This window comes from Pipistrellus kuhlii, unplaced genomic scaffold (assembly GCF_014108245.1).
Source record: "Pipistrellus kuhlii isolate mPipKuh1 unplaced genomic scaffold, mPipKuh1.p scaffold_m20_p_1, whole genome shotgun sequence".
In the NCBI taxonomy this organism is placed as follows: domain Eukaryota; kingdom Metazoa; phylum Chordata; class Mammalia; order Chiroptera; family Vespertilionidae; genus Pipistrellus; species Pipistrellus kuhlii.
This window is the reverse complement of record NW_023425404.1, coordinates 78,555,946-78,583,551: the sequence shown is the minus strand read 5'-3', so window position 1 is coordinate 78,583,551 and position 27,606 is coordinate 78,555,946. Positions and strand designations below refer to the sequence as shown.

Below are 27,606 nucleotides of genomic sequence, written 5' to 3'. Positions count from 1 at the left end.
GATGTTATTCTAGGACCTGCCGGTGCCTTTACCTAAACGGTGTAGTAAATCATCCACATCAGATAACAAGACTGGTTTTTAAACGCAGTGACAAGGGTGGTGGGGGTAGAGGAAGCATGTATCTGATCGTTTTGTGGATCTTCTGAGATGAGTTGAGAACAGCAGGCTGTCACCTGTGCCAGCATAGAAAGACTCAATACTGTTGATGGAATCAACTGTAACATGTGTTTCTGTTAATGAACATGTGCTCAGAGACAACAAAAGGGCCCAGATTTATCTCCCTTAGAGCTACAAGCCTTTGAACCTCTCTGGATGAGCATTCTATATTAAAACCCAAAGCCTCTATTTTCTAAGTTGAACATAAATCCAGACTATAACAGACTTCTCATGAAAGAGAGGTGAACTAAATGAAGAAAGATGTGGCAGTGCTTGCTTTAAAATGCCACCAAAGTTTACTGAGATAGTTTGACTCTGAAAATCTATTGACATTTCCAATATTGGGAGGGGTGCGGGGAAGTTACTATTATTGAGAATGGAGACTGAGCTTGTTCTGGGTACTATGCGGGAGTTTTATACACATAATTTTATTAATTGTCTCAAAATTCTTTCTGAATGTGGGTAACAGCCTCAGCAAAGTAGAGTGACTTCCTTCCTGATGGTTTGCTAACTCGGAGAAAGCCCAGGAAACTGCATTTTCCCCCGTGTGCCTGCCTGTGCTGGAGGTTCTCAATCTCAGTTTCACTACAGAATCGCCACTTGTCAATCTTTTAAAGCACAGTGCCCAAGCCCTGCTTCAGACACACTTAATCCTTAAAGACTTAGCACACATATATTTATTTAAAGTCGCATGAGTGATGATTCTTTTGAATACTTGGGGTTGAAAATCCCTAATCAATGGGTTAATTTAATTTAAATGACTAAAAGTAGTTAGGCTAGAAAGTTTAAGTATTACAATTATCTTGGAAGACCTAAGAAATTGTGGTAGTATCAATTTCTATATCATCCAAAGCAGTGCTTCTCAACTTTTACCTTGAACATGATACCCTAATGCTTTTGGTGAAATGCAGGTCTGCAGAGAGGCCTGTTTCTGAATTTCTAACAACTTCCTAGGTGATGTTGGGTCTGTTGGTTTGTACGCCGCACTTTGAATAACAAGGATTTGGGGACCAGCGTTCAAGTGGGGGCTGAGGAGTGTCTATGGGTGACCAAGAGATGAAGGTTAAAATCTCAATGCTGCTTCCACAGCCCTGGCTGTGAGCACTCTCACCGCGAAAGCAGAGCTTTGGAGATCCTGTCTGCTCAGCCTCCCACTCCGTCTCCCCTCCGCTCCTCACGGCCTGCCAGGATGCTGAAGGTGTCAGTCGTTGTGCTCTGGCAGATATTTGGGGGTCAGCTTTGTTTAATAGCCTCAATTTTTAATAAAATAAAATAAAATTTTGTCCAAATTAAGTTCATAGTATACCTTTTACTATGTGAAAATCGAGGTTCTCTACGAAGAAAGGAAAGATTTCTGTCTCCTGTCAGGCAGCTGGTCTTTGGCAACCGTCCCTAAGGAAGAGACGTGTCCTTCCCCTCTCATTCATGTTAAAGTTAAGCAATTAGTACAATGTCATTATAATGGTATTGCTGTCTGTACTTTGTCAAAAAAAATGGCTTGATTGAAAATGACATTAGTCCTGCCCTGTGATTTTTTTTGGTTGGTGATGGTGGTGGTGGTAGAAAGTTATATTAAAAGGTTAAAATTTGATCAAATGACACTAAGTAATTTCCAGACTGAAATAATAAAACAATGATCTGAAGGGGAAACTGTTCTCAAGTAGATGTAATAAGCAATTAAACCTAGTACAAGCCAGAAAAGTGATTTAAAAATTATTTAAATGAAATTATTTGTGCCTGTATATTTTTAGATACTTACTGCTATGTTTCCCTCTGGGAGTTTTGCTGGCTGGTCTTTATAAGGCATCTTCTTAACTTCAAACGACACCAGGGATGCAAGAGAATAGGGATCATTCTTTCTCTGCAATTAAAAGTTTTTAAATATATATCATATAAAGCTTTTACTGGCAGCCACCAAATTGTTTTCAGTATTTTCCATTTCCAAAGCAAAATGTCCTCCCGCTTTCTTCTTTTTTTTTTACTTCCCCCCCATGCATTCATCCATCACTCACCCGACATCATCCATCATCTACCCATCATTCATGCAGACATCCATCCATCCATCATCCATCCAAATATCCACCTATCATCTATCCATCATCCATCCATCATCACCCAATTGTCTATCCATCAACCATTCATCCTCTTCTTATATTTTTTAAATTGTCTTATTAACAAAAGACTTGGTACAATAAAGTTAAAATAAAAAACAGAAAATCAGAGTCCTAAAAAGGAGTAAGAACAATCATTTACATAGCTGATGTGAGAGAAAAACTAAGAGGAAACATACTGGGCTAAAAAATTATTGTTAGAGAGGGAAATATTTTAGGGGAAAGACTAGTACTAAGGAATAAAAAAAAATTATCATATTTCATCTTATACAGAAGACCCAGAGTACTGACTCAGTCTGGGCACCATTAAGATTTTAGGCTGGTCGTGGGGCTGTCCTGTGCAATGTAGGATGTTTAGCAGCATTCCTGGCCTCTTCCCCCTAGAAGCCAGTAGCATCTTCCCCTCCCCTAGATGTGACAACCAAAAATGTCTCTAATTATTGCAAAATCCCCCTAGCTACGAACCACAGACCTAGAGCCATATAGTGTTTTTGACAGAATTTTTCAGCAAAAGTCCTTTTTGTTTAATTGGTTCTCATATTAACTGTTGATTAAAGTCAAAGGAAAATATTTAAAAGTCAAGAAAGGACATTCTGAGACTTTAGGCTTCTGTGCTTCTCTGCTTAAGAGAGTGATTAGATTTACCCAGTGGTGGCCAGTGGCTGGCTCCTATGGCTCTTGAGGAATTGTTAAAGTTTCAGGAATTGCGAGGAACAGTTGTTAAATAGAACCATTACTAAAAGGTAAATTATATATACATAAAATTCTGTCAATTATGTATTTTTAAAGGTAATACATATTGAAAGCTCAGTACTTTTAGTTTTTTTATTACATTTTACTATTATCTATATATTTATGTCTATTGTATCTGAAGGGGAAAGACTGTGTGATGGAGAGCTATAGTGCATCTTTTTCCAACATATTCAGCAATGTCATGTTAGCAGCTTGAAATTGGCCCTGGGGAACAATATTTACACCATGGGAATCAGTGAATGCAGACCGGTGCAGTCATTGTGGAAAGCAATATGGAGTTACCTCAAAAAATTAAAAATAGAACCACCTTATGATCCAGGGGTTCTATTTCTGGGAATTTATCCAAAGAAACCTGACACACTAATTCAAAAGAGTATATGCATCCCTATGTTCATTGCAGTGTTATTTACAATAGCTAAGATCTGGAAGCAGCCCAAGTGCCTGTAAGTAGATGAGTGGATAGAAAAGCTGTGATACATTTACACAATGGGATACTACTTCGTTTAAAAAAAAAGAAGAAAATCTTACCCTTTACAACAGCATAGATGGACCTATAGAGTACTATGCTAAGTGAAATAGGCCAGTCAGAGAAAGACAAATATCATATGATTTCACTCATATGTGGAATCTAGTGAAAAAATAAACTAATAAACAAAATAGAAACACTCAGAGATAGAGAACAGACTGGCATCTGCCAGAGGGGAAGGGTCTTGTGGGGCTGCGTAAAGAAGGTAAAGGGATTGAGATGGGGGGGAAAATCTCATAGATACAGACAACAATATGGGATTACCAGGGAAAGGGGGACAGGGGCAAGTAGTGAGGGTAAAGGGAGGAATAAATGGTGATGGAAAGAGACTTGACTTAGGGTAGTGAACACATAATACAATATACAAATGATGTATTATATTATAGAACTGTACACCCGAAACCTATATGTTTTTATTAACCAATGTCACCCCAATAAAATTCAACAAAAAGTAACATAGATAGAATGCTGAAATGAAAAAAATGAAAAAATTAAATATAAAATATTTTGAAATTAAATCTAAAAATTATAAACATATAAAATGTTTAAAACTTAGAAGTCATTTAAGAAGTAAGCTTGGTGCTGAGCTTCGAGAAGAGGTTCTCTGTGAGTGGTGTGTACGTGCTTCAGTGTTTTCTGTCACCTGGAGAAATGTCTTGGCCCATAACCGTGACCTGACTTTCAGGACTGCGCTTTCTCCTCCTCCTAGTCGTCCCACTGCACAGGAGATCTGTAAGCACTTGATATTTGTACAATTCTGCAAAAAACAACAGCAACTTTAGCAAATCAGCATCTTTAAATTGTGGTGGAGAGACAACATTGAAGTGAATTTCCTCAGAAGTAATCACCTAATCCACAAATTATTAATCTAAATGAAGAACAAATGCATTAAAACAACCAAGAAAAAACACAGTCTGGTAGCCGTGATGCATCAACTTCAGTGGTACTGTAGAGATAAAATGGAACATAATACAACATAAAATTGAAGTTCTTTTCTAAAGACTTAAAACTAACTTATTATAGCAACTGAATTGATCTATTTCATTTTAACAAAACTCAGGGAGACATTTCTTTTTTAAAATATATTTTTACTAATTTCAGAGAGTAAGGGAAAAAAAGAAAGAGAGAGAGAGAGAGAGAGAGAGAGAGAGAGAGAGAGAGAGAGAGATCAATGATAAGAGAGAATCATTGATTGGCTGCCTCCTACATGCCCCACACTGAGGAACATGCTGCAACCTGGGTGTGTGTCCTGACCGGGAATCAAACCATGACCTCTGGTTCATAGACTGACGCTCAACCACTGAGCCATGCTGGTTGGGCAGGAAGACATTTCTTATGAACATTCACATTTCTTATGAACATTCTGAGCCTGGACTAAGCAAAGTCCTGAAATGTCTTATGGAAGGTACCTGAGTCCATATTATCTCAAAGTCCCAAAGTTACTAGCCCTTTGACAAGCATTTGTTCTATAACATTCTTCTTTCTGTCTAAATTACTTCCTGGTTATAAAGCAGGATATTCTGAGAGTTCCATCCATTAAGTTGTTTTTAAACTAGTTTGTAGGGCTGTCCAACTTCTAATGGGACAACCTTTAATATATAAAATGCATATTCCTGGAAAGTATTCATTATGATGACATTCTACCTATCAAATCATGCTTTCTGATTGGATTCCATTTTCCATGTTCCCATGTACAGATTATACTTCTTGAGTTATACTCACTGATTTGAATTTATTGTGTGGGCTATGGTTTATTTTTTATGTCTCAAGCACTAGGCACTAGCCTATGGATGTTCAATATTGGATACTGTGTAAAGTAGTTGATTAAGACATTTCACATTAATGAAATTGACAAAATACAGAGTAGCCTGAGGAACATATTACTATGAAAACCTTTTTTAAGACCCTCAGAATTCTCTAAAAATGAAGAAATAAGTATAAGTAACATATATCTGATAAACTCCAATAAGGTTAGATTTCTTCATAATGTTTCCAAATACAGGTTGCTGGGCTGCTCTTGTTCTACCAGAGTTGGACACTTAGGTGTTTGGGTCTTGGCCAGGTTGAAAGAATCCAGGGAAGGTGATGGTTTTAGAAAGTGGTCAAGAGTGTCAAGTGCTGCCCTGGCTAGTGTGGCTCAGTTGGTTAGGCATCATCCCATGCCTTGAAAGATTGCCAGTTCTATTCCTGTTAGGGCACACACCTGGTCACAGCCTCCATTCCCTGTTGGGGGCATGCAGGAGGCAGCCAATCAATGTTTCGCTCTCACAATGATGCTTCTCACTCTAAAAATAAATTTTAAAAAACCTATTAAAATAAAAGAGTATCAAGTGCTAAACAGGACCAAGGAAGATAAAGTTTCTGTAAACTGAGTAGTTAAAAAAGGAGGAGGAGGAGATGGGGGCAATAGCTGCAAAAGCAGCAGGAGCCCAAGATGAGAAAGGCAAGGACAATTCTTAAGTAGAGGAAAAATTGTATCTCAGGGTTACAGATACAGATTTTTCCTATGCAAATTGGAAATTATGATCCCAACACAGGATGTTGGCATTTTGCACTTTCAAATTCCTAATCAGAAATGTGATTCAGTAAGTTGTTTTTAACTAAACAAAAACTGTAGGAGGTCTTATTTAGCTTTTGATTTCAGAATAAACTTTGCATAATCACTTTCTATGCAGAATTATTTTGACTCGAGGACATGGGCAAGCATATCATTTGCAAGTTTTGAACCAATAAGAGAGAACAGGAATAAAGCAGTTTAACAAAATCAGAGGTGGAAGTCAAGGATTGCCTTGCCTTCGTCTGCAAGAAACATGTTTCTATGATATTTAGAGGTTAGAAATCATCTTACATTAAAAATCTTTAAGAGAAAGAAGAAAAAAAATCTGATCCCACAACAAAAGAGCATATAATTTTTCAAAGAATATTAGTTATTGATCCCCACTGCTTTTATATACTCTTCAGTGGAAACACACACCGAAGTGGAAACTCAAAAATATAGGTTAATCTTGATTTTCCAAATTCTTGGTCCCCAGAGATTTGAACATTGATTTGCCAGAGGGCTTCCCCCTGGGACTGCACATTAGAATTCTACAGACGTCAATCATTTTCTTTTTTGTTTATTTAAAAAAATTTAATGAGGAATGACTGATATGTTACATATTAGCTTCAGATGTACAACATAATGATTTGATATTTGTATATATTGCAAAATAATCACCACAATAAGTCTTGTTAACATCTGTTTCCATACAAAATTACACATTTTTTCTTGTGATGAGAACTTGTAAGATTTACTTGCTTACAGCTTTCAAATATACCATATGGTATTATTAACTATAGTCACCATGCTGTAATTACATTCTCAGTACTTAAATCATTGCGTTGTGTTCTACTCCTTTTAAAAGTGTTTTAAAAATGATACTATTTAGAATTTTATTAAATTATTTTAAACTCTTTAGCATATCAATTCCCTATTCTTATGTTTTTTAAAATGTTACAGTGTCATAAAAATGTACAGGGAATCAAATCATATAATCTGCCAACTGCCATGTAGCTTTTGCCATGTAATTTCAGGTTCTTCTATTATAATAAACATTCTTCTCTTGACTTAAGTTTAACTAATCAAGTTAAACTTGCTCATTGTACTTTCACTCCATTTCCATGTTTGAAACTTTTTACACTGTTAAGATGAAATAAATGAATGCCAGACCATATTCCCAAGACATACATTTTAAAAAGCACCCATTTATCCCCTTTTAAGTGTATAGGTCAGTGGCATTAACATTCACATTGGAACAAGTGGAAGAATTGAATCAAAATTGCTGATTCAGGAATGCTGTCCACAGTTTTATTATAATATTAAGTGCTGAATCAGCTCAGACTAGATCAACCACAGACCTCAGTGCTAAGATACAGTTTTTGGCCCAGGAAATTGGGCCAAAGCCCACCATTCTCAGCTGAGATCCAGGGGCAGGGGCTCGCTTAAAACTCTCACCAGTGCAGTGTGTGGGGACAGGCTAACCACCAAATCTTTATGTTCTTGAAATACATTAATAGTCACATTTTATGTTTTCATCGCTACTTCTCCAATGTGGCCTCCATGGCAGGTTTAGAAGAATGAAAATGCTACATTGCAAATACTCATTAGGCCTCACAGAAAAGTCACTTTCATTTCATTTCTCACAATACATACTGACAAAAAACATTAGGCTTAGCTGAGCATTAGAGGAAGAAAACCAGTACTTGAAGTGAAAGCTGTCTGTGCTGGGAATTCTGTCCAGCCCAGTCTTCCCTGGGGGCGCCCTGGCGGGACTCACCAGGATTTTTGCGGGGCTCTGTCTGCGGAGCTCAGGCACCGGCACCGGCACGTCCCTTTTCTGGACAAGATGAGGGATGGTTGAGTTTTGCAAAAATGCGCTCAGTTCAGGGGTGTCCTTTGGGGGAGCAGCAAGCTGTAAACAGAAAGCAGGAGATCACGTACAATCACATTAACACTGTTACCTAGCCTTGAACTCTAGGCAATTTTTTTCACAACTAAATGTGATTCACATTAGAATTCAGACATGCTTGCTTTTACCAGCAGCAGCAAAATGAACCTTGTTCTTCAGGAGCAACTTTCCATTCTCCAGTTACAGGAATCATGAGGCATGGGAGTACACCTGGAAAGTTTATCTTATGAAGATAAGACTTGAAGCAAAAGTGATTTTTCCCACAAGGATAGAAAATGTGGCATGGCTTTTCAGGCATGAATCATTATTCTCTCCTTACTTTCCTCTTCTCTCTCTCTCTCTCTCTCTCTCTCTCTCTCTCTCTCTCTCTTTCTCTCTCTCTCTCTCTCTCTCCCTCTCTCTCTCTCGTCTCTCTCGTCTCTCTCTCTCTCCATCATTTTTGTATAAATATATAAAACTGAGTAAGTTTCCATGTGGAGAGATGGATCTTGAGGTGTAGAAAAGTGAGGTGCTGACCAAGGGGCGCTGACATGGTCTAGGACCTGACTCCAGCATGCCTGAGCCCCAAACTCCTATTGTAAGAAGTGCTCCCTCAGGAAAGAACCAGGTTCTAGTGAAGTGATTTTTCCTAACCATTTCCAATGAACATGATGCCATAATAAAGTTTGTTTTCAGCCCTAAATTGGTGTTGCAAGTTTTCTAGAATTTATGACTTTATCTCAGGCTCCAGGCTAGCCCATCTGATGGCTCAATCCATATTTAGAGTTCCAATAAATTACACATAATATCTCATTAACATTATTGTTTAAAATATATGTTTTTATTTATTTTAAAGAGAGAGGAAGGGAGAGAGAGAGAAACATCAATGTGAGAGAGAAACATTAATCCGCTGTCTCCTGCACACCCCTTAATGGGGATCAAGCCCAAAACCCAGACATGTGCCTTGACCTGTAATCAAACCCAACCAATGGAATGAAATGATACTCAACCAACTGGGCCATACTAGCCAGAGTCCCATTAACATTCTTTATTTTTAGACTAAGTACAGAACCCTAATTTTCTGCTCACATTCCCTCCAGACAAACACATCTTCTTTTATGCAGGTTTGTTTTGTGTGTTGTTGTTGTTTTTTGTAGTCACAGAAACAATAATGGTATGCTCATTTCCGTGGGATGAGAAAAGACATCCTCACATGCAAATGTAGGATGCACCACAAAAGATGAAGATACAGTGCCCAATACATCCTAAGAACCTAGAAAAATCTACTAGACAAACAAAGATAGAACATCTTTTTTTTATATATATATATTTTATTGATTTTTTACAGAGAGGAAAGGAGAGGGATAGAGAGTCAGAAACATCGATGAGAGAGAATCATCGACCAGCTGCCTCCTGCACACCCCCCACAGGGGATGTGCCCGCAACCAATGCACATGCCCTTGACCAGAATCGAACTTGGGACCCCTCAGCCTAGACCGATGCTCTATCCACTGAGACAAACCGGTTTTGGCTAGAACAGCTTTTTAAAAATTATGTAGAGCTACATATAATTTAGAAAGATATAAAATCTTAGTAAGGGGAAAAGGCAGGTTACAAGATGACATGTGTAATAAGATTGTATATTTTAATAAAAAATGAATGCACACTTACTTTGTATATCTAGAAATAGAAAAATAACCTATAAGAATAGTCATCTAAATATCACCAGTGGTAGAGATTTGATGATATTAAGGAAGTGTTGTTAATTTCTCTTAAGGTATGATAATGATATTATAGACTCATAAAAAAGTATTCTCAATTCTGGCAATGTGCACTGAGATGGAGTGATAAATCAATGCATAAATAAGTAGGAAATGTAACAGTAGTTAGATGGTGACAATAGTAGAAATTTATTTTTTTCTTTATTTTTTTTTTACATGTTACCTGACATTCTTATGATGAACATTTAGTATTTTTTTATGAAAGCAAAACATTTTTTGATTGTATTAAGAGTAAAAAATAAATAAGAAAGTAGGAATAGCAAGTATAGTTTGGCTAAAGATGGAAGGGAAGCCCTGGCAGGGGAGCTCAGTTGTCCCAATAAGCCAAGGTTGTGGTTTCATCCCTCGTCAGGGCACTTACAGGAATCAAACAATGAGCGCTTAAAGGGAAAGGAACAAAATGTCAATGTTTATGTCTCTCTCTCTCTCTCTCTCTCTCTCTCTCTCTCTCTCTCTCTCTTTCTCTCTCTCTCTCTCTCTCTCTTGCTTTAAAAATCAATAAAAGTATTTTAAAATGGATATGAAAAGGGTCCAGTTCTTGGAAGAGGATGCAGAGTCAAGTTATTTGCTTACTGTTCTTTTTGAAGATGAAGGAGATGTGACTATGTTTGTAGGACCCAAGGAAGAACTAGTAGAGAGGAGGAGGTCGAAGATGCAGGACACAGAGGGGATACTTTAGGTATCAGGTTAAATTTGGAAGCAAAATAAAAATTCTCCTTCCCCAGAAAGGACACTTTATGTAGCAAAGTTGAATTTGGAAGTAAAGGGAAAAATTCTACTTTCCCTGTAAGTTTGTAAAAAACAGCTGAAGATGAGGGAGAGATGATTAGTTGTATGTATGGGGTGGAGGGAGTGGGAAAAATGGATCATTAGAGATTCTCTTGTTCTAAGGTCACGGGCTAATAGTTATGCTAAAGAAGCTGAATAGGAGGAGAGTAGTGAAGGTTTGAAGAAGCCAAAAAAAAGAATGGGAGGTAGAGATCATCAGAATGGCAGGGAGGTCTTCTCGGGAGCTGGCTGCCCAGTGAGCACTTCCTCCCATCAATCTGCAATGGTGCCCTCAGGTTAAGTGGTAGAGAAGCCTAAATGTGGGACTGGGTATGGTCAAGGTTTTCATGAAAGGGATTTGGAAGGATGGAGGTGAAGGGAGTTTGTAAAAGAGTGTTTCATTGAAATCGGTTTGGCTCAGCGGTAGAGTGTCAGTCTGCGGACTGAAAGGTCCCAGGTTCGATTCTGGCCAAGGGCATGTACATTGGTTGCAGGCACATTCCTGGTAGGGGGTGTGCAGGAGGCAGCTGGTCAATGTTTCTCTCTCATCGATGTTTCTAGCTCTCTATCTCTCTCCCTTCCTCTCTGTAAAAAATCAATAAAATATATTTAAAAAAAATAAAAATAAAAAGAGTGTTTCAACCAACTGATCAAAGAGTTCAGGCAGTCTTGAGAGTAGAATGGGTTAACTGACTAGGAGAAGTTTTCATATCAAGGAAGTGAGAAATTATAAAAACAGAAGATTGAATTTGAGGCTTGGATATTAAGTTAAATATCCGAGACTTAAAACTGAGGGAAGGGTCAGCACATGGACACTGGAATACTCCAGAATAATGGCAGGGTCTGGCACAGTGAGGAGTGTAAGGCATGAGTGGCCCAAGGATGCCCAATGATGGAGAGTGTGATAGAAAAACCTTTAGATCATAAGATTAAAATTTGAGTTTAGATAGAAAATTGTGAGAGCCTCTAAGATTACATTATATATTTTTCTATCATATTCTGTGTTTATGTGTGTGTGTGTGTGTGTGTGTGTGTGTCTTTTACTTTGAGATTTAAAAAATATATTTTTTATTGATTTCAGAGAAGAAGGGACAGGGAGAGAGATAGAAACATCAATGATGAGAATCATTAATCAGCTGCCCTCTTCACACCCCTTACTGGGGATTGAGCCTGCAGCCCTGGCAGGTACCCTGACCGGGAATCTAACTGCAACCTGGTTCATAGGTTGCTGTTCAACTACTGAGCCATGCTGGCTGGGGCTGCTTTGAGATTTATCATGTATAATTTCTTTTCTTTTTTTAATAGGACTTTGGGAGATCTCTTACAGAGTTAACTCTGTAGGTAACCAAACTACAGAGAAGAGGTTTTGGAAAGAATTAGGGAGCGTTTCTTTCCCCCGAGTTACAGCCTACTACTACTACTACTACTACTACTACTAGTAGTAGTAGTAGTAGTGATAGTAAAATAATAGTCCAAAGAGAAGAAAACTCTTCAAATTCCTGTGCAGTTTCACTGGATGCAGCAGCGTGTGTACAAAGAACACATCCTATTGTGGTGGGTCCAGTGTATAATTATCAAATATTTGTAAGGTATTTTAGCAAAACATAGGACTTACTCTGAGCTATAGCATGAATATATCACACAGTGGAAGTTGATAAAACATATTTCTCTTTTTGGCAAGGTTATTTTACAGATAGAGGAATGCCACTCTCAAACACCATAGTCAGAAAGCCTTCAAATGGCTTGCAATCCAGTTTTCTCAAATGACATTCCAGAAATATTTCAAAATACAGAAAAGAAAACAAAACCCCAAAACAAAAAAACAAAAACAAGAAGTTATCCAAGAAATGTAAACAACAGTGAAAGCCTATTTTCCAGATGAACTTTGGGAGTCTGTTTCACAACAGAGTGTGAGCCCACAGGTCATGTTTTTCCTTAATCTGAAATCCTAAGAGGTGAGGAAGGCTGGGCTCTCAGCACTCATGTTAGGCAGACATTCAGTTCCGAGTAACATTTGCTAAGTGCTGAGAGAAGCTGGTGGTAACCACTAAAGTATCTTCTTCAGAACAAATATGAAAATTGCTCCTTTCTGCAATAAGGAAACAGTTGTTAGTTAATATGGCTCTTCCCCCAGCTGCCACTCAGATTTTGACCCCAACTGTAGTTTTCTATTTTCATTGTTCGTCACCAAACTCTTTACTCTGGTATAAGATTAAATTAATGGAATACCGTGTAGCTGGAATGTTGCAGTAAGTTGGAAAACAGCCTTTGAAGAAGAGAAATGGATAAAATGAGATTAAGGGCTCTGTGAACCCAAACAAGTGCAATGTGTACTGTCTTTTTCTTGTTTGTCATTTGCTTTTGGACTTCAGGTATTCCTAGTAAGCAAGAGATGGCAGACTTCTGTCATGTAATTCTCTGCTATAATTAAAGAGAAGAAGAGACAAGCCCAGGGGATCAGACTTCCATGTAATTTTCTTTAAGACGTAATTGTTAAGAATTTGTTTGGAAGAAAGAAACCCACATTTTTTTTTTTAACATCCTGAAAGGTTCATGCAAAGCATAACTAAAAGAATCAGTTCATCCCATTGGTGATTTTGAAGCTTTTCTTAGTTGTTGGACATGTGTTTTACATTTCAGAATATACATGAGAACCTGAAAACAATCTTACAAAGTAGATAAGGCAAAGAGAAATTGACCCTGGAGAGCATATTCTTTTGGGTGGCTAAAAATTGGACCTACAGGTACTATTAAAAAGCAAAGGGTGAATGAAACGAGAGAGTGAGAGGTGCGAACTGGTTGGAAGCTGTTGTTCTAGGAAGTATCAACTGTCCCTGCTTTCTGAATTAATAAGAAGCGGTAAGTAAATGGAGGCAGTTATGAAGGAGAAAAATTCTCCCAAGGATAAGATAAAATTATGCAAATTTTCCAAGCTAAGCCACTGTCTGTGGGCTCACTGATTTACCAAATAAAACGCTATTTGCAGGGCTATAATCTCTGACAAACAGTTTCTGTGTCTCTGCTTTCCATGTTTGTGCTCTCTGGTTGTAATCTGGGCTTCCTCTGGGAATGGTCTTGTTCAAGAGATGAGTTCTCAGTCATGACCTCCTGCTCTCCAGGCTCCAATGACAGCTCTGTATACAAACTGGCTTTCTGTCTTGTGCGGGTTGTCCTAACCTGGTCTCCATCACACCATTTCTAGCTCAGGATTCTCCTTTCTTGTACTTAAGCCCAGAAAATTGTGTTGTGATCTTAGTGCAGGTGGAATGTAAGCATCTCATTTGTCTTCCTCTCAGGGTTCAGTTTTACCTTCCATAGCCCTTTCTCCTAGCATCTCACACATGGCGATTCACTATGAAATCTTGCCAATTAAAAAAATCCATTATTCTTTATGCAGTGTTGGTTCCTTAATAGTACTCACTTTTTCAACTTCACCTGATCTAGAAATCATAGCCTGTTTGCAGGACTCTCCAAACCTCAGGAAAGATTCCACCAAAATTAGAAAAGTGGTAGTTTTGAAATCATTGTTTGACTGCCTTAAGAAGAGTTGAGAAATACTTCACTCAACTCTAACATTTTATGCCAAGTTGGATCTAGGATGGATTTAGATTTAATAGATTGTTCTGAATGCCGCAGAGAGCTGAATGTTACAAAATGTTTTAGATGGTAGAATGTGGAGAAATGGCCACATTAAAGTCCTGTTTTTTGAACTGGACCATGAAGCCTGGAGTCAGAACCTTCAAGCCGTCTGCATATGCAGCTACGTCTATAAAAGACAGAGACACTTGGTGAAGTGAAACCATCATGGGAGAAACCGGCAACCAGAACTGGAACCTTTTCACTGGAGGCAGAAGTGAAAGTAGCAGTGAATGTGCCCTCAGCACTGCCACGCCCTCACATTTACTTGGACTGTGCAGTGCACCTAGCTTTTCCTGAGCCCACCATCTACCCAGAATTCCACTGATCCTCCTACTCACTTATTTCAACAGTGTCAACAAAGCAGGCTAAAAGAATCTCCTTGAAGCTTGATATGAGGCAAATATTTCAATGAAAATCACTGAATTCTAGTGGAATCTGACTATGTCCCTGCTGTCTGCCCACCCCTGCCCACACCATCACCTTAATTTAGTTGCTGATGCTCTGTATTTGGGCAACAAGGAAGGTGTATGTGAGTGAGATCTTTGGCCTACTGTCTCATAAACAGCCACAGGTTACAGAATGATCATGGTGGTGGCTTTCAAAGGCTGTCAGTGTTTACACTTCAAACCCTGAGGACATTAGGCCAAATCTACTTTATGCACAATATGTCTTTGGTACATAAAACTATGTATTTGCAATAAAAAATAAAGCTGGGATAGTTGCTATGTGAATAACTTAAAAAAATCATTGTGTTAAATACAGTATATTAAATGCTGATACCTTTAATTAGAGAGAAATGTGGAGATTTTGCTGAACCTATGTGGGGGAGAAGGGGGTGGCTGCAAAGTTTTCAGAGTTGGTGGCACTGGTTCCTTAGAGTGGGTGGCCTAGAAACTGCTTCTGAGGAAATCATAAACAAGTTTCCTTAGGAATTTGTCATAGTTGGAAAGAGGCAGTGGAGAAGATAGCTACTTTCAGTGGTCAGTAGTTAAAAATGAGAATATATACAGGAGGGAGACATTAACTAAAGAGATGTATGTGAACAAGAGAGAAAGAGATTTTGCTGAAATGAAATTAATGGAATGGTTGAAGAGGAAGAGGAAGACATGGTTGAGGACTTTGCAAATCCTCCAGAGGAAGTGTTTGAAAGATGGGGTGGTAGTTTCAACCTCGGCAGGTCCACAGTTGGAGTACTTTGGTGGCTAGTCCAGTGGGAACTGGGGCGTGCTCAGAAGGAATTCACAGAACAGGGATTGCTCACAGAGGCAGACATTTTCAAAGTCACTTACCACTTATCACTCAACTTATAAAGAAACTGTAGAGCCAAATAGTAAGAAATTTTACCTTCGTCCACCCAGATTTAATACTGGGACTTAGTTCTTGACTATACAATATATTTCTGCTTCCCTGCTCCTTTTACTAAACATACAAACCCTCTCTGTACTTCTTTAAGAACCAAGTTTAAAAAATAACTTTATGTAGTTAAAAATCAAACCATTTATGCCCTAATTTTTAAAAAGCAGAAATTAGCTTTGATGTAAGAAATTAAAATTGATATTAAATTTTAAAATTTCCCAGACCAATTTTTTGAAGATAACAAAATATAATAAATAAATTGTTCCTTACTAACTTCCAACTACTTTTAAAGACAGAGAACAGCTTTTAGCTTTGAGTTATCTAGGAAGAAATAAATTGCCAAGTAAATTAATAGTGACTTCACCAATAAGTAATTTAATATCTTAAGAGAAAAATAATCAAGTACTCAATTGTTTATAGTTACTATATAAAATATACTGGTTATTAATTTTAAAAATATAATTATTGATAAGAGCTCATTTGGACTTTCTGGGTCATGCCTATTGAGAATATAGGTCAAAGCACTGAGAACCTGAAAGTAATAACATTTCAAGTGTCCCATAAATTCAGAATTTCAAGAATTCAATAATTGTAATAATTAGTTATTTTAGGGAACTACTACTTTATATTGTAGTCAAATCCTCTTATATTCACTTTCTATAGACTGAAAAATTTATAAAATAAACATAATTAAGTTGCTATTTAAAAAATAATTACTAACCTTGGACAGATTTTAAGTCAAAGTCTATATGTTAAACACTAACTGGGTAGCAGGAAATACAGGTGTTTAGTATATACTACCACTCAGTTTGCATGAATCTGTCAAAAAAAGTTATCTATTTGTACTACTCCAGTCACTGTAAATGATTGTTAATTGCAAGGAAGAAAAAATAACTCACAACCAACATGGTGCACATTAAACAAGTTACATAATATATACAAACATATATAAATAGTGTCAGACATAAACTAAACATTACACTCAAAGAGAGTTAGAAACCTTCTGCATGAGCTCTAAGAATCCACGACTAAAATAGAGTATATGTGAATTGCAGAACAGAACATATGAATGTTTTAATTACTTGGATGTTCTACATTAACATTTGAAGATGTTAATTTTGTAATGTAAGCTACTGTCTCTGAAGGCATTGAGATGTCAATGAAAAGCAGAGAGGAAATGGAAAATAAAATTCCTGGGAGGAAGTATTTTAAATAATTCTGTGGAATACAAGTAGTCTTCTTTATTACCTCCCCATAAGGAAGGAAGCTTGATGCCCCATAAGTCCTTTAAAACTGAACTCTCTTTCAGTCTTCCTCTCTTTGAACAGAAGGCACATTGGGCTGAAAAAAGAAGGCTTTTATTACAAGCGGTGTCCCCGTGCCCTGAGCGCAGAGGGAGACCTGGTCCTGGAGGCCAGGAGCTGCCCTCCACCCTTTTCTCACAGAGACACTGTCCCTGCAGCCCTAGAGGATGCCATGTGAGGACATCTGATTAACAAGTGGATTTTTCCCCCTTTCATTCAAATGTGACATTTTTCAAGGACTTATGCTAATTAATTTCTTTCCTTTCCAGAAGGAACCTAAAGCCAAATTTGAATCTTAATCTGGATAGGATCAGCTCCATGGATGCTTGAAGTCCTCATTGGGTGAAGTGTGACCAGCAAACCAGGTCTGTGGCTATTACCAGGTTGTGGGGGGGGGGGGGGGGGGGGGGGGGGGAGGGGTGAGGAGGGGAGGAGTGTTTACAGAGAGGCTGAGTCTCAGACCTCACCCAAGACCCTGCGTTCTAGACTCCCAGGTGATAGAGATATGTTTAACAGCTTGAGAAGCACTTTACTGGGCTTCACTAGAGAATGGGGTCCTGGTAATTCCCATTCACTAGAGAATGGGGTCCTGGTAATTACCACAGAGATGGCCCTTGGCAAATTATTGCACTTCAACACTCGCTATTGGCAATAGCTGGAAAAGTAGTTTTGGCAAAAATCCTCATGTCCTTTGGCAATATACCAAAAAAAGACTGTAAAAATAGCATTTTTTTCAAATTCTCCAAATCATGACATGTCTATTTATGATTTGGGTTCGGTTGTGCTGCTAGCCAAACAATATATAAAAAGTACATATAGAAATAGGCTAAATAAATAACAGGCCACCATAGCACTAAGAGAAATTTAAGTTTTCTAGGTGTGATATTTTAAGTTAGGTCTGACATTTTAACTATAAAACTAAAAGAAAAGGTCTAACAATTACCATGGAAAAAAACATGATTACTTTGCTTTTATTTCTTTTTATAAGCCACTGTTTTTGGTTTATTCCTTACCATAAAAAGTAAACAAATCTGTCCTAATTGGTTTGGCTTGGTGGATAGAGTGCCAGCCCGAGGATTGAAGGGCCTGGGGTTCGATTCTGGTCAAGGGCACATACCTCGGTTGCAGGTTCAATCCCTGGCCCTGGTCGGGACACGTATGAAAGGCAACCAATTGATGTGTCTCACATTGATGTTTCTCTCTGTCTCTCCCCATCCCTACCACTTTCCGGGAAGATATCCTCAGCTGAGGACAAACAAACAAAAAGTAAACAAATCTGTAGATTAGACCAGGCTCCTACCTTTATATCCTGTGGGTTGATATCTGGGTTTGTTTGACATCGTAGAGGTCCCAGAGTTTGAACATGAAAAATATAAAGAAGAAACTCATCCCTGGCAGAGAATGGCCAGCCCACCTCCAGAAGGGTGTCACTGATGGTACTCGGTCCAATATTGTGCAACTGCAAGCAAGGAACACATATGTTACGGTACAACACAGGCAGGAAGAGGAGCTCAAACTCCACACAGTCTGCGCCCATTCTGGAAAGCATGACTTTTGGTTTTACGTCATCTGGACTCTGACTGTGAAAAATAGGAAACGGTCTCTAAAAGCAAGAGGAGCTCTGGAAGAAAGATGTGCTGGTGCTTAGGGCAGACTCTTCAACCTGTGAGGCCCTCCGAGCAGATTTCCTCTGCAGAGACCACATTAACCATGTCCGATCATTGTGATGCTTACCTTAAATTTATATTAATTTCATCGCAGTGTTAGAAATGCAGTTTGAATTATATGCTTTCAAAACCCAGTTATTCTTTCTTTACACTGAAATCGCTTCTTTCCTGACTACTGACTTGTCGATTGCAACCATATGTGATGCACTCTCTTTCACCTTCTGGAAACATGGCTATCCATCAAATGCCAGAGACCCAGCTCACCACAGTTCACTTCAAGTGCGCATTTCCAAGCTGAGCTCCTTCTGTTTTAATAAGCAAATTTCAGGGAACGAAGGCCACATCTCCTAAAGAGATGAACATTTTAACAAAAGAATCCTGTACTCACAGGACACAAAACAGCTTACCAAAAACACTAAGACTAAGTATATTCACATTTATTGTGGTCTTAAAAATCCAAAGTTAGCAAGGACCTTTGTGTGTGTGTGTGTGTGTGTGTGTGTGTGTGTGTGTTTGTTTGTTTTTCACAGTTCTGACAATTGTTGTGGTCAATAAAATAATTTATAATTGGTTTTCTTTATTAGGTGGCCCATTTAGTTTGTGTTATCAAAACAATATGGCATGCATTGACAACAGTATATTAGTATTTTGAGACATGTAAGAAACATTTGATGATTTCTTTTGGTGCTGATTATTACCCTAAAATTTTATGATCCATTTATGTTAAGATTAGAACATAATTGATTGAATTTGAATATGTTTTCAAACTTTATAGTTCCACCACTTGTAGGCAGAAACTGGTACATAGAAGGTTTAATAAATTATTTGACAGCTTCCCCCCATCCAGCCACTCCCTGACCCCCAGTGAAGTTGTTAATCCAAGTGGCCTTGGGGACTGTGTTATCCTTTTGCTATCAAAGAGCTGACAGAGCCGTTCCTGTCTACACTGCACAGGAGTCGATGCCTCTTCCCATCTATGTAAACAACTCATCAGGTTTGAAATGGCTTTATTGTTAAGTGTAGAGAGTGGAATTTGAAACGAAAGTCATAGTCAGAATTGTTAGACCAGTGGCATACATTACATAGGAAAGGGGGCATTAATTAAGCAGAAATCTCTGAGCACCGACCTATGAACCAGGAGGCCGAAGTTCGGTTCCAGGTCAGGACACATGCTTGGGTTGCAGGCTTGGTCCCCAGCTGGGGGCTTGCAGGAGGCAGCTGATCAATGATTCTCTCCCAAGTTATTCATGTCTAATTGAGCTTAGCAATGAACAGTAAAATTATTCTTATCTATCCACCATCCATCCATAATATACTATATTATTTACACATCTTTTTGGTATAATAGTGAATAATACATAAAAATTCCTCTGTCTGGTACCTTTGGTTGGTGACTTTCAATTTAGGATGTGGGTGGGTTTTCAGGCTATCTAAGAGTGAGTGAAATAAAGTCTAGGGAGCTAGTTTTATGCTTAAGCTGTCTAAACATTAAAAAGAAAGAAAATAAAGATCAATTAACAAAGAAGAACAGTAACAAGATAAGATGCTTTCCCTTATATAATAACTTTTACAACTATAAGCAAGTGTCTTAAAATACTCCCCCCACCCCCTCCATTGAAATATGATAGCAGAATAGCACAAATCTGAGCAGTATATGAAGCTCAGATTTGTTGTCTTTTAAAAGTCTATGAAGCATTTATTAGTCAAGAGCATATGAATAAAACCCAAACACAGCTTCACCAGACAACAGCTACCTCATAAATATGTTCCACCAATGGTCCAACTCCTTCCTCTTTGCGGGGTTCTTCTTCCGGTTCCCAGTTATGAATGGGCAGAACAATCTGCGGAGGGTGGGAGACTCTGAAACATGGAATGTTACATTAACTGCTGATGATGGCACATGTAAAGAACGATTCACTAGAGGGAGAAACCAAGATGACAGCATAGGGTAGACACCTGAATGCAGCCTACCACAACAAATTTGAATTTAGAACTAGAAAACAGGGGAAGAATTGCCCTGAAATGCCAGATGGCTGGCTGAGAGGAGGCTCTACCATCTGGGAAGGAGAAAGAAGGCACACTGAACCTCAGGAACTGTGAAGGTACGTACGAGAACTGTGCGCACAAAAAGGCAGCCGCTGAACTTCGCTGCTGGCTTGCTTGCGGAGCGCAGAGAGGGCGGGCCAAGTTCGCTGTTGGCTTACTCCCTGCAAGCGCAGAGGGCAGACAGCTAATGCGCAGCACCTAGCTTTCTTGTTCAGGAGGAAAACAGAACCACCCTTTTGCTCTGATAGACAGTCCCAGACAGGGAGAGGCCAGACTGTCAGGCAGTGGACATAGATCTCTCAGAGGTATGTGAAGCCAGTGGCCATTACTGCAGGACTCAGAAATCAGACCCTCATAGGGAGGGGCTGAATAAAGCTTGTCTGCACCACCCGAGACTCCGCCCCATCCAAGTGAAGCACAGAAGCCCTTCCAGTGGCTAGTTTTTGACTCTTCTAGGGAGGGACAGACAGGAATCCAAAGCTTGTCTGTACCTATACCAAAGAGGTGCATGAGCCTGCAACCCATCTTCCGGGATTCACCAAAGCTTGGCTGTGCCACCCCTAGACCCCACCCCATTCAAGCAGAATATAGAAACCCTCCTAGCTGAGACACTTCTGATCCTCTTAGCCAATTGGAGATCAATGCTTACCAGTGATACTAACAACAAGTAAGGCTTAACAAGACTGCACACACAGCCCACAAAGGGCTACACTAAGACTGTCCACCTCAGGTAACTGGGAAGCTGACCCACTCAACCATATAGGACAAGTTAGCACACAAAGCCAACCTACCAACTCAGGGAAGCTGTGAAAATGCCAAGACAAGGAAACAGATCACAAAGGAAATGGAGGACAAAAAGCGACTGGATGTGGAGTTCAAAACCATGCTTATAAGGTTTTTCAAGAATTTCCTAGAAAAGGCTGATAAAATAAATTAGACCTATGAAGATATGAAAAGTGATCAACTAGAAATAAAGAATACATTGTCTGAAATAAAAAAAGATTATACAGAGTCCTAAAAAAAGATTATACAGATTCCTAAGAATCAAGTCAAAGTTTTAGAACACAAAGAGCCAGAGGACACTCCTCTGCAGAAGCAAGAAGATAAGAGAATCCAGAAAGTTGAAGATAGTGTAAGAAACCTTTGGGACAATTTCAAATGAACCAACATCAGAATTATGGGGGTCCCAGAAGAAGAGAAAGAGCAAGATACCAAAAGAATACTGGAAGAAATTGTGACAGAAAACTTCCCCCACCTGGGGAAAGAAATAGACTTACAAATCCAGGAAGCACACAGAACCCCAAACAAAAGGAATCCAAAGAGGACCACACCAAGGCACATCATCATTAAAATGCCAAGAGCAAAAGACAAAGAGAATATTAAAAGCAGCAAGAGCAAAGCAGGTAGTTACCTATAACGAAGCACCCATATGAATGTCAGCTGATTTCTCAACAGAAACCATGCAGGCCAGATGGGAATGGCAAGAAATATTCAAGGTGATGAATAGCAAGAACATACAGCCAAAAACACTCTACCCAGAAAAGCTATCACTCAGAATCGAAGGCCAGATAAAGAGCTTCACAAATAAAAAAAAGCTAAAGGACTTCATCACCGCCAAAGGAGAATTATATGAATTGCTGAAAGGGGTTCTTTAGGAAGAGGAAGAAGATATAGATAAAAATTATGATCAACAAATATATAACTATCAACAAGTGAAACTAAAAGCCAAGGGAATTAAAAAACCTGATGAACAATATTAACTAGTGAATATAATAGAATCAGAGGTATGGAAGGGGAGTGGACTGATGATTCTTATGGGAAAGGGGGAGTATGAGGGTGTGGGAAGAGCCTGAACAAAAACTGTGCACCTATGGATGAGGACAATGGGGGATGGGGAAAGGGCAGAGGGTGGGGTGGGAACCTGGTGGAGGGGAGCAAAATGAGGGGGGGGGGGAAATGAGGAACATTTGTAATAATATGAACAATAAAGATTTATTTAAAAAAAAAAAAGAAGAAGAAGAACGCTTCACTAGTGTCAGTACCACAGTACTAGGAGAAAGTGGCTCTCAATTTTTTGAGTAGACATTGTCTATAAGGAAAACAGTACTGAAAGAGATGTTCAGCAAAATACTATCAGAATGGTGAAGGGTCTGAAGCATCCACCATACACTCTAACTTACCAGTCTCTAGCTCAGAGATTGGCTATTTTACAGCATCTCATCTCATCTCTTGAGATGAATAATTTAGCATATGCATACATATATATTAGATCCTGTGTAAGTGTAAGTGTATGTGGTGCTTGTGTGCATGTGTATGGGATATACAATTCCTACTTTCAGCCATATAAAGAAACAGGACTGTTTTGTGTGAATAAAAATCTAGAATTTTGTGTGGGTGTTAAATGCCCAGTGAAATGCTTTATGATAGAAAAATAACCACTTGTACATTCCTCTTTCTTAGATTTCTTTGGTTCCTATTTAATTCAGTCATACCTCTCAAAAGGCCAGGCTTGGAGCCAAAACAAAATAAGGCCTGTTCATGTTCTAAAGTTGTTTTATAGATTACTCAAGGGGAACTTAAATGGTGTAAATCATGTAAGTAAGATATTAACTTGATAGCTAGGGATTATTGCCTGCAATTTACACCTTGAGAGTGAGCACTGGATAAATGAAATGCAGTACAAGGTGCTATTCTTTATTAAAAGCTGATTATAAACCAAATGATTATTTTCACACAATCTCACAAAAGATAATTCTTAGAAAACCCACAATGCTTTCAAATAATTTTCAGCTAAAGATTTAAGACTTTCCTGACTTTCAGCTGAAAGTAACTTCATCTTGTCTTTTGGCAATCAGATGTCTTAAATGCGCTTTTAAGGGTATCTGGTCATTAACACAGCCTCCAGCAATTTTGAACTTTATCTTTTTTCCCTCCCTCTGGCAACCTCTTTCTAAAGCAGAAGGTACACATTATTGAGTTAAATTCTGAACCAAGGGCAAATAATTTAACGTCTGTGGGTCTCTATTTCCTCATCTGGAAAATTGTGATGATAAATTTTTTGGGTTGCACACCACAAGTAATTGGAAAACATCTCAAATGCTTTTGGTCAAAGCTAATTTGGGGGTACTGTCTTCTAGGGGAGGGTATAAGTATGTTTTTAAAACTGAAAACCACAGAAATATACTAAATTGTAAAGTATTTTGCATTCGTTCTTAAGGTGTAATTATTAAATAAAAAGTGCAGGGCACAGCCTTGCTGGGCAGATACCTCAACATTCTCCACTCTTAGAGTGGTTTGTTGTTATGCCAGGCGTCCTTTACCCACTTAATTTGATTAAATCCTGTTTCGATCAAACATAGGGAACTTGGTAAAGAAAGGAGTCTAGATGACAGGTTTCTTAAGTCCAAAGCGCTTGGGCTCCCATTCCCACATGGTCTTGATGACCTCACCACCAAAGCTTTATTTCACTCTTAGGCGTCTTAGCTTGGCAGCAACAGAGTTGATTCCATCGTGTCTACATCCGTTGTAAGGTTCTAAGAAAACTTTTGTTTTGCTTTGTTTTTATGACCATTCGTCCTAAAGGACTGGTCGTGAATTCTCTAGGGCCACAGAATAATACAGTTAGACCTGGGGCCAGTATTATGGAGATACTGCGATCAAAATCCCTCACTTTATAAACAAAACTAAGAACTGATGGGCCAGAGAAGTAGGGACTTAATTGCAGGTGAAGATTAGAGCTCAGGTTTGCTCAGCACCATCCACTCTATTTCCAATATACAGTGCACCCCAGGGGCCACTGGGCACAGCAGTTTAGTAAGCACAACTTAGAAAGAAAGTTCCCCGCCCATTTCTATAATAAAATCAAATAAAAATCTATAAAGAAAACTATCACAGACAGGGTGAAGCAAAATCATTTAAAAAGTATGTCTCACAAAATTCACATATCCACCCTCTGAAGACCTTTCCAAACCTGGGAATCCATGGCAAAGAATGGCTCTAACGATCTCAGCTAAATAAAGGAAGCATTGCTCAATGTTTTCAAAGTTACTATTTTTTAGAAGGAAGGGAGAAAGAATACCATTAACTAATTAACCTAGGAGAACAGACAGTGCAGTAATCCAACAACCCTTACTTAATAGCCTCACATTCTAAGATGCAGGATAGTCCTTTACTCACAGACACCCTTGAGCAATAAAGAAATTAGGGTAGTCAGTGGTAACTCTGGACATTGGGAAGAGGTTTGAGGGAAAGCAATGAATTAGATTATTTTATTTTATTTTATTTTTTTACATGTTGAGACCACACATCCCTGGCGGCCACAGTGCCACGGCCACAGGGCTTGGAAGGAAACAGTTTTATTTTGAGCAGAGTGCAAAGACAATGCAGCACTTCGCAGCTACATTGTAACTAGATCCTGCTCCTGAATTAGATTTTTGATAATTTAAAATCTATATGCTATTAGGAAGTTAAAATCTAATAATGTAGTAGTATGCAATGACCCAATTTTTGTATGCCTGTTTTCAGCAGTATTAGTCCAAAATAGCAAAGACGATCATTTGTGGAACAAAGTTGGCTCTACCTGCTGTAGACATATCTATGCAGAAAATAATTATTCATGACTGTAGGCTCTCTCAACACAAACCCATTCAATCCCGATTATTTTATAAAAGGCATAATTTTATTATTCTTCGAGATCTTAATATATGTGGTGCTGCTTCTTGTGACCAAGTTTACTTCTTACATAACTATGCTAAATTAATCCTTTGTCCCAATAGGTGACATGTACCTCTACTTAAAGACAGTGTTGAAATTACCTAGCTTTGAAAATTATGAAACAAGTCTCAATATTTTTTCCCATCCCCCAAAATAAATTCATGAGTTTATTTTTAAAATTACAAAACAATACTAAATTTTTTAAGAGAACATTTAGAGACAGTGCATGATAATGTACACTGGAATAAATATAATTGGCCAAAAAGAAAATTAGATTTTCCTGAGGACTAAACATAGAAGATTTTCAACACAGTGACTATTTTTAAGAATTAAACGTGCGAACTAATTTTTTGCTGAGTATTTGGAGGAAAGAGTTTCATTGTGTAAAATAACTAAAAAAAACTTTAACACTAACTTAGAGAAAAAAATATGGTCAATTGTTGAACATTAAGCAATTAAAATAATTGGCACCCATATGAAAAACCCAATTTTAATTATCTGTCTTGATTATTGGCAAAATAAATAGAAAAATTTCCACCTTTTTTACTTAGAAACATTAATGGAATAAGTGATGACAAAAATACATTTAAAAATATTAATCTCGAAAAATGAATATGTAAAAATAAATAGTTACACTAATCTCTTAGCTTCCTTGGACTTAAGGGGGGGGCGGGGGAGGGAGAAGGGGGCATATCTAGGGAGGGGTTTGGGATGGGAATGGGGGAATAAGGACAATTATGTGAGACCATAATCAATAAAAAAAGAAAAAAAGAAAGAAAAGCAGTTCCAAATTTAAAACTTATTTTGTAATAAACAGTTTCAATTTATTTTCTGGTTAGTAAAACAAAGATAAGCTCAATTTAAAGGAGAAAAAATTAACTATATACCAATTATGCTTTTTTTTAAGATCATAGATAATAATGTTTCTGTTTTCTTTTTTGATTTAAAAGATAGTTGTTGTTGTTTTTTTATCAAGAGCAGAATGGGGGAATTAAACTAGAAATTCACAAAAATAAAATAGATTAGCTCCAAATATCTGTAAATCAAACAGGTCACTTCCTATGAGTCAACTCATAAGTTAGAGGAAATCACAAAGGAAATTAGAAAATACTTAATAGTGAATTCACAATGAAAAACCAACATATCAACACTTATGCTTGCTACTAAAGCAGGGAAATTTACATCACAAAATGCTATGTAAGAAAAGAAGACAGGTCTCCCATCAATAACCTAATTTCTACATAGAGGAAGGAGAAAAAAAAAGAGAAACCCAACCCAAAATGAGCAGAAGGAAGGAAATAATAACAATAAAAGCAGAAACAAATGGAATAGAAAACAAAAGCAAAAAAATTTTTAAAAAATCAATGAATAAAAAATTTGGTGCTTTGAAAAGACCACTAAAAGCTAGCCAGACTGATCCAGAGTAAAAGGTAAAAGATACAAATCACCAATACTGGGAATGACGAGGGAACATCATTAGAAATCCTTCCTACAGATAATAAAAGGAAAATGAGAGACTATGAACAACTTCATGTGAAAACATATAACAACTTAAATGAAATAGACAAATTCCTTGAAAGACTACCAAACTTCACTCAAATAGAAACAGAGAATATAAATAGCTTTATATCAAAGAATGCAATTGAACTGTTAAAACCTTCCTGCAAAAACAAAAAGCCAAACAAACAAACAAACAAAAAGCAAAATACTCGACTCACATGGCTTGCCTGGTGATTTTTACCAAATATTTATGGAAAAAAAATACAAATTTTACACAAACTCTTTCAAAAAATAGAGCAGATGGAGAAATCATTCCAACTCATTTTACAAAGCTGGCATCCCCCTGATACCAAAGTCAGAAAAGGATATTGTAAGCAAAGAAAACTACAGATCTATATTTCTCATGAACATACATGCCAAAGTCACTAACAAAATTCTAAGTTGAGTCCCGTAATATATAAAGAGAACAATAATCATGACTAAGTGTACTTCTTCCCCAGAAAGTTTGGTTTAAAATTCAAACACACACACACACACACACACACACACACACACACACTGTAAAATATGATGTCAGAAACATTAATGTTATGCATATGTAAAGGCCTGGGGATGTGTGGGGGCAGGATGAATGGGGTCAATGGGGAAAAAGGGGGACATTTGTAATACTTTCAACAATAAAGATAAATTAAAAAAATAAATGTGGAGGAGTAAAAACTATAGTAGTTTCAGAATGTGTTTGAACTTAAACAGCTATCAACTTATAATGGATCGCTGCAAACATCGCTTGTTGTATATGAAACTTATGGTAACCAGAAACCAAGCAGGTTCAGTCCCCATGTGGGTGCCTATGGGAGAC

General features: G+C 37.9%; 1 protein-coding gene across 2 annotated transcripts in view; it reads right to left on the bottom strand.

The window, feature by feature from the left end:
• ITGA8 (integrin subunit alpha 8) overlaps window positions 1-27,606 on the bottom strand; it is a 182,849-nt gene that overhangs the window by 11,247 nt on the left and 143,996 nt on the right. For both annotated transcript variants that reach the window (XM_045585839.1, XM_036453147.2), the window contains 5 exons: window positions 20,243-20,348; window positions 18,122-18,280; window positions 7,863-7,997; window positions 4,190-4,303; window positions 1,916-2,017 (listed from right to left, as the gene is read on the bottom strand). In XM_045585839.1, coding sequence (XP_045441795.1) covers window positions 1,916-2,017; window positions 4,190-4,303; window positions 7,863-7,997; window positions 18,122-18,280; window positions 20,243-20,348 — 616 coding nt within the window. The remainder of the gene's footprint in view (window positions 1-1,915; window positions 2,018-4,189; window positions 4,304-7,862; window positions 7,998-18,121; window positions 18,281-20,242; window positions 20,349-27,606) is intronic.